This window comes from Phaenicophaeus curvirostris, chromosome 24 (assembly GCF_032191515.1).
Source record: "Phaenicophaeus curvirostris isolate KB17595 chromosome 24, BPBGC_Pcur_1.0, whole genome shotgun sequence".
In the NCBI taxonomy this organism is placed as follows: Eukaryota; Metazoa; Chordata; class Aves; order Cuculiformes; family Cuculidae; genus Phaenicophaeus; species Phaenicophaeus curvirostris.
The window spans coordinates 3,090,745-3,097,020 of record NC_091415.1 but is presented as its reverse complement, the minus strand read 5'-3'; the positions used below and the strand labels follow the sequence as shown (position 1 = coordinate 3,097,020).

General features: G+C 59.3%; 1 protein-coding gene across 1 annotated transcript; it reads left to right on the top strand.

Moving 5' to 3' along the window:
* Positions 1-3,097: 3,097 nt before the first annotated feature.
* SNRPE (small nuclear ribonucleoprotein polypeptide E) lies at positions 3,098-5,990 on the top strand. The gene is made up of 5 exons (XM_069875820.1): positions 3,098-3,233; positions 4,273-4,299; positions 4,743-4,805; positions 5,043-5,121; positions 5,738-5,990. The coding sequence occupies exons 1-5, from the start codon at positions 3,180-3,182 to the stop codon at positions 5,791-5,793; spliced, it is 279 nt and encodes a 92-aa protein (XP_069731921.1). The 5' UTR covers positions 3,098-3,179; the 3' UTR covers positions 5,794-5,990.
* The last annotated feature ends 286 nt before the right edge of the window (positions 5,991-6,276 follow it).

Genomic DNA, 6,276 nt, shown 5'->3' with positions numbered 1-6,276 from the left:
AGTACAGCCAGAACATCCCCCTCCTTTTTTGTTGTACTGGAGAGGTTGGAGCTTTTTCCCTGATGTGAACTGGATTCCGGGGAGGCAGTCTGGATTCCTCTCCTGCTCTGCAGGGAATCGGTTTAAGTGCCTCTCTGTTCCGAAGATCGCTCCCTGGTGCTGCTGGCTCTTCTTCCGCCAACCCACAGGGGAGCATGTGCCCAGGTCAGCGATCTTGGAATCTCTCTCCTCGCGGGGCACACTCCACACCGCTCCCCACCACCGAAGAACCACACGTGGGACATCTCTGCTCACGCAGCCTGAATTCGTGACCCTAACTGAGCCCGGGCTGCGTTGTGTTCCCAGCCCCCAGCCATCATTTTCCCTAGCAGCCATATTTTATTTTCTTATGTTTTGGAAGAATTTCAGTCTTTTCCTGCTATGATTTGTGAAGCCGTAGGGACCCTCAGGCCGAGGGGAAAATGAATTCTTGGGAGTTGACTGTAAATACGTTCTCTTTGGAAGAAATGCTTGTGTGCTTTGATAATCCACTGTGACGTCTTCGTTCCTTGAGGAAGGGGTCAAACAAAAAATGTAGTTGTGGCTCTGGAAGGGTCACGCAGCCCCTTGATCCTGCTGAAGGACTTTATCCCGGTGAGCCTTCTGCCGGCATCCATCGCGCGCGGACGGGAGTGACCTTGGGAGAGAGGAATTGCGCGCGAGGGCCCCAGCGAGCGTGGTTTGCTTCTCTCTCTCCTCCGCTTCCGTCGTCGTCGGCCTTCGCCGCTCCAGGCCCGGGCTCTGTCCGCGGAGACGGGATTCGGTGTGCGCCATGGTTTCTGTACACATTTTATTCTTCCATTTTATATTTGTATTCTATTTAAGGTATTGTATTAAAAGTAGTCCGGCCGCCTCTGCCTCGCCGGGAGTGGGACAGCAGCTAAAGAAATCTGGCAGCGGATGGGGGCTGCCTGGGGGGCAGCGGGGGGCAAAGAGGGTTCTGGAGGGAACGTGGGGGCACGGCGGCTCCTGGGGGTGGGAAAGGAGGGTCTGGGAGGACACGGACAGTTCTGGGAGTCGGGGGTAAAATGAGGGTGCGAGAGAGAGCGGCTTGGACATCCCGGGAGGTGGGGAGGGCGTGCACGGAAGGTGCTGGGGGGTTTGGGGGTGCGGGTAAGATGAGGGTCCTAGGGAGGAGAGGAGGGTCCCGGGGAGAGGCACGGAGAGGGGCGCGAGAGGGTACGGAGCGACCCAGGAGTAACAGAGCATCCTGGGGATGGGAAAGGAGGGTCCTGGCAGGCACAGGGGGGCCTGAGGAAGCGCGGGGTGGGCCGGAGGGGAAGCGTGGAGGGTCCTTGGTGGGAGGAGGGGGCATGGAGGGGCCTGAGGTGGAAGAGGATGCACGGAGGGTCCTAGGCTGCAGGGAGGGTCTCAGGGAGGGAGGTAAAATAAGGGTCCCGGGGTGAGGGGGCACAGAGGTTTTGGGGGGGAGCACAGAGGGTCCTGCAACAGGGAGGGTTTTTTGGGGCACAGAGGGTCCTGTGGGAGCACGGAGGATTTTAGGGGGTGCGGGGGGAAGAGCAGGGAGGGTTTTGGGGTTTACGGAGGGTCCCGCGAGGGGAACAGAGGCCCTGGGGGGCACAGAGGGTCCTGGAGGGAGAGGCAAAATGAGGGTCCCGGGAGGGAAAGAGGGATCCCGGGAGAAACGGAGGGTCCTGAGGGTGGCAAGGAGCTCCCGCGAGGGATACGGGGCATCCCGGGATGAACGGAGGGTCCTGGCAGACACGGAGGGTCCCGGGGCAGCAAGAAGGGTCCTAGCGTGGGGTGCACGGACAATTCTGGGGTTGGGGGCTAAAAGGAGAGTCCCGGGAGGAAGAGAAGGTCCTGAGGGGGGCACGGAGGTCCTGGAAGGAACAGCTGGTCCTGAGGGGGCCACGGTGGGAGCATGGAGCGTCCTGGGAGGAATGGAGGGTCCCAGGGGGTTCGGGAGGGAAACCCGGGGGGTCCTGGGGGGAAGGGAGGGGATGCACAGGGTACCCTGTGGGGTACAAAGGGTCCTGGGGGGTGCATGGAGGGTTCTGGGGGGCACGGAGGGTCCCGAGGGTTGTGAAGGGGCCCTAGTGGGGACACGGAGGTCCCGGGTGGGACCGTGGAGGGTCCGTGGGGGGAGCAGAGAGGATTCTGGGGGGCACAAAGGGGCACGGAGGGTCCCAGGAGGGAGCATGGAGGGTCCTAGGGTGTACGGGGGGTCCCGGGGCATCCCTGGGGGAGGCATGGAGGGTCCCGAGGGGGTAGCGGAGGGTCCCGTGGTGGGGAATGGGGGGTCCTAGAGAGCACGGAAGGTCTGGGAGGAGAGAAAGGGGGTCCCTGGGGAGGGTGAGGGAGAGCACAGAGGACACGGAGAGGGGAAAGGAGGATCTGGGGGGGCACGGAGAGGGGAAAGGGGGGTCTAGGGGGGCATGGAGAGGGGAAAGGAGGGACAAGGGGGGCACTGAGAGGGGAAAGGAGGGTCTAGGGGGGCACTGAGAGGGGAAAGGAGGGTCTAGGGGGACACTGAGAGGGGAAAGGAGGGTCTAGGGGGGTACGGAGAGGGGAAAGGAGGGTCCGGGGGGGCACGGAGGCTCCGGGAAGAGGGAAAAGGGGACTCCCGAGGGACGTGGAGGAGGAAAAGTAGGGGACACCGGGGGTCGCAGGGAGACTCCGGGAGGGTCTAGGGGGGCACGAAGGGTCCCAGAGGAAAGACGGGGGGGGGGGGGGGGTTGGGGGAGCAGGCAGGCTCCGAGGGGAGGGAAAGGGGGTCCCGAAGGGTCCCGGGGGTCCCGAAGGAGGGGAGGGGGGTCCCGAAGGAGGGGAGGGGGGTCCCGAGCGGTGCAGGGAGGGGGTCGCGGAGGCTCGCGGATGGGGAAGGGAGGGCCTGTCGAGGATAGCAGAGGCGGCACGGGGGGTGCCGGGGGTAGGCGGTGTCCGTGGGGAGGCGGAGCGGGTCCCGGAGGCCCCGGCGGGTCCCGCGGCCGCACGGAGGGTCCGGGGCTGCGGCCCCCGCTCCGCACGCGGCGCGGAGCAGGTGAGACGCGGGTCCTCCCAGCGTCCTAGAGAGGCGGCGTCCGCCACCTTCCCAGCGGCCCCCGCGCGCTCTCCCGCCGTGCGCAGCGCCTTCCGGCTTCCGGTTGGCGGCGGCGGCAGCGGGAGAAGCAGCAGCCATGGCGTATCGCGGGCAGGGCCAGAAGGTGCAGAAGGTGATGGTGCAGCCCATCGTATCCTGCCGGGGGAGAGAACGGGAGGGAGAGAACGGGGGGGAGAGAACGGGGGGAGAGAACGGGAGGGAGATGGGGGGGAAGAGAACGGGAGGGAGATGGGGGGGAAGAGAACAAGAGGGAGGAAGAGAACGAGAGGGAGATGGGGAAGAGAACGAGGGGGGGGAAGAGAACGAGAAGGAGGTGGCGGGGGGGGGGGGGAGAACGAGAGGGAGGTGGGGAGAAAGGTAGTGGAGGGTAGATAACGGGGGAGGGAGGGAGGAAGATGGGGGAGCTGAGGAGGGAGAGTTAGCGGGGAAGGGGAATGGGGGAGTGAAAATGGGGAGGGGGAGGTGGGGGAGAGATAACGGGGAGGGGGAGAAGTAATGGGGAGAGGGAAATGGGGGGAGATATAAGGGGGAGGGGGAGAAGTAACGGGGAGGGGGAGATGGAGAAGTAACGGGGAGGGGGAGGCCTAACGGGGAGAGGGAAATGGGGGGAGATATAAGGGGGAGGGGGAGATGGGGGAGAAGTAACGGGGAGGGGGAGATGGGGGGAGCTGAGAAGGGAGAGAAAACGAGGAGAGAGAAAATGAGGAGGGGGAGGTAGGAGGGAGCCAGGGAGGGGGAGAATGGGGAGCTGGGGAAAGAGGGGAGCAGGGGAACACGAGGAGAGAGAGAGATGGAGGGGAGGTGGGGTGGGGGGAGATGTGGAGAGAGAGAGGGGGAAGCCAAAGTGGGGAGAGCCAGGGCGTGGGGAGCCAGGAAGAGGCATGGGGATGGGGGGGATTCAGGGAGCAGAGCAGGCGACCGGGAGAGAACCGAGGGAAGGGCCGTGGGGCACAGGGCCTGGCAGTGGAAGGGAGGGAGGCAGGGAGCCGGGGATAAATGTGGAGTTGAGGGAAGAGGAACAGGTATGGGGGAGCAGAGAGGGTAAGGTGGAGAGGTTGAGGGGAGCTGCTGTGGGGGCCTGTGAGGCGTAAAAGGCCACGGCTGCTGCCCTCTGGGGCCACAACATTGAAAACTCCTTGGTGTGCTGCCTCCTTAACACTCCACTCTAGAACCTCATCTTCCGCTACCTGCAGAACGTGAGTACCTCGGGCGGGCAGTGGGTTGGAATTATCGAATCGTTTGGTTGGAAAAGACCTTTGAGGTCATCAAATCCAGCTGTATCCACTGTTGAACCATATCTCTGAGCTGTGTCTCTGGGACGTGGTTTAGCAGGCACAGTGGGGTTGGGCTGGCAGTTGGACTCGATGGGCTTTGAGGTCTTTTCCAGTCTTAATCACACCTCCCACTGGATCAGGGGCTCCAAGCGCCATCCAACCTGGCCTTGAACCCCTCCAGGGATGGGGCAGCCACCGCTGCTCTGGGCAACCTGGGCCAGGGCCTCCCCACCCTCACAGCCAAACATTTCTTCCTTTTATTTAGTCTAAATCACCCCTCCCTTAGTTTAAACCATTGCTCCTTGTCCTGTCACCACAGGCCTTGCTAAAAAGTAAACTCTTTGCTCTCCTCCATCATTTTGCAGCGATCCAGGATCCAGGTGTGGCTTTATGAGCAAGTGAACATGCGGATAGAAGGCTGCATCATTGTGAGTATCATGATCTTCCCTTGTTATGTTTTTTGATTGTTTTTTTTTTTCTTTCCAGATTCATAAAACTATTTCTTTTATCAAGAAAAACTGACATGAGGGGTTGGAAGTACTTCCTGCTCCTCCAGTGAACAGGTGGAATTGTCCAGCCTGCATCAGCACAGCTAAACATGATTTGTTGCATAAGTTTAGAGCAGAGAACTTCACTCACTGCCTACTTTTATTGCTGGTTTTTAGGGCTTTGATGAATATATGAACTTGGTACTGGACGACGCAGAGGAGATTCACTCCAAAACAAAATCAAGGAAGCAGCTGGGTATGTCAGGGTGTCTGTGGAGCTGGAGTGAGCCCTTCGCACAGTGGGTGAAGGGTGTTGAGTTTGAAGTAGAGAGTGAAGTGCAGGTCTCGGTTCCTGCTCTTCCTTGTGCTGCTGATTTTGTTGTACGTGCAAGAGAATCTGCCTGGGACCAGTTTTTGTCACTCAAACCATGTAGGGTGGCGCTGCTCTTTTTCTAGAGCTGGAGGGGTGCAGCCAAAATCTTCCTGGCTGTGTCTGATGCCGGTTGCCCTGCGCAACCCTGACGTGCTGTGTCACCTCTGGTTGAAGCAGGAAACGCCAGAGTGGTGCTATCTAATATTTGTCACCTGCTGAGGACAGTAAAGAGCAGCCTGTGACAAGTGATGTGAAGCGTGGGAGTGGAGACAGTGTCTGATGCACTGTGGTATAAACTGGACCCTGCAAAGGGCATTTGGAGTCCTGTGGTGTGGCCAGGTGGGAAGGGGCTTCCTTACAGATAAAAGCCTAGTTTGTTATCGCGTGGGCATCTCCTCGTAAGCAGCTTTGCTGCTGTGAAAGGTTTTTTTGAAAACAGGAGGTTATGGACCCAGCCTGGGATGTCTCTAATGCTCCATTTCCTTTCTCTGTGTTGCAGGTCGGATCATGTTAAAAGGGGACAATATCACTCTTCTACAAAGTGTTTCTAACTAGGATTTGGGGTTCTTCGCTTAGACTGGTGGCTGTGGTGCTTCGGAGTGGATAAAGTGCTGATGGGAGCAGGACCAGTAGGCAGGAAGTTGTGGGGTCACACACAGAGTTGGAATCTGCATGTCCCTTTGTACAAGTGGTTTTTTTGTAGTTTGAAACAGTGCAGGATGTATTTCATAAATAAACATTTTTCATAGTAACTGTGAATCTGCTTGCTTTCAGTCTCATGGCCTTGTAAAGGAGGGGAAGAAATGCCTTGTTCTGTGCAGTCCCTGATGACATCTCTGCATCTGGGGATGTTACAGCTGCGTTAGGTGGACATGGGGGGCTTGTTCAGGAGACTGGAGTGACATGTGAGCTTGAGTGGTTCCAGTGAGGGTCTTGTGGCTGTGGTGTAGGGATCCAGCATCTCCCGGCTTCACTGGTAACTGTGCTTGTCAAATAATGTTTGTCGGAGAAGCAGAGAAGGCGGTTGTTTTGGGTTAA

Excerpts from the sequence above, each read along its gene's own strand:
- SNRPE (XM_069875820.1), top strand. The coding sequence starts at position 3,180 with ATGGCGTATCGCGGGCAGGGCCAGAAGGTGCAGAAGGTGATGGTGCAG. Across the intron at positions 3,234-4,272 it reads AGGTGATGGTGCAGCCCATC|AACCTCATCTTCCGCTACCT; the intron begins GTATCCTGCCGG and ends ACTCCACTCTAG. Across the intron at positions 5,122-5,737 it reads AAAATCAAGGAAGCAGCTGG|GTCGGATCATGTTAAAAGGG; the intron begins GTATGTCAGGGT and ends TCTGTGTTGCAG.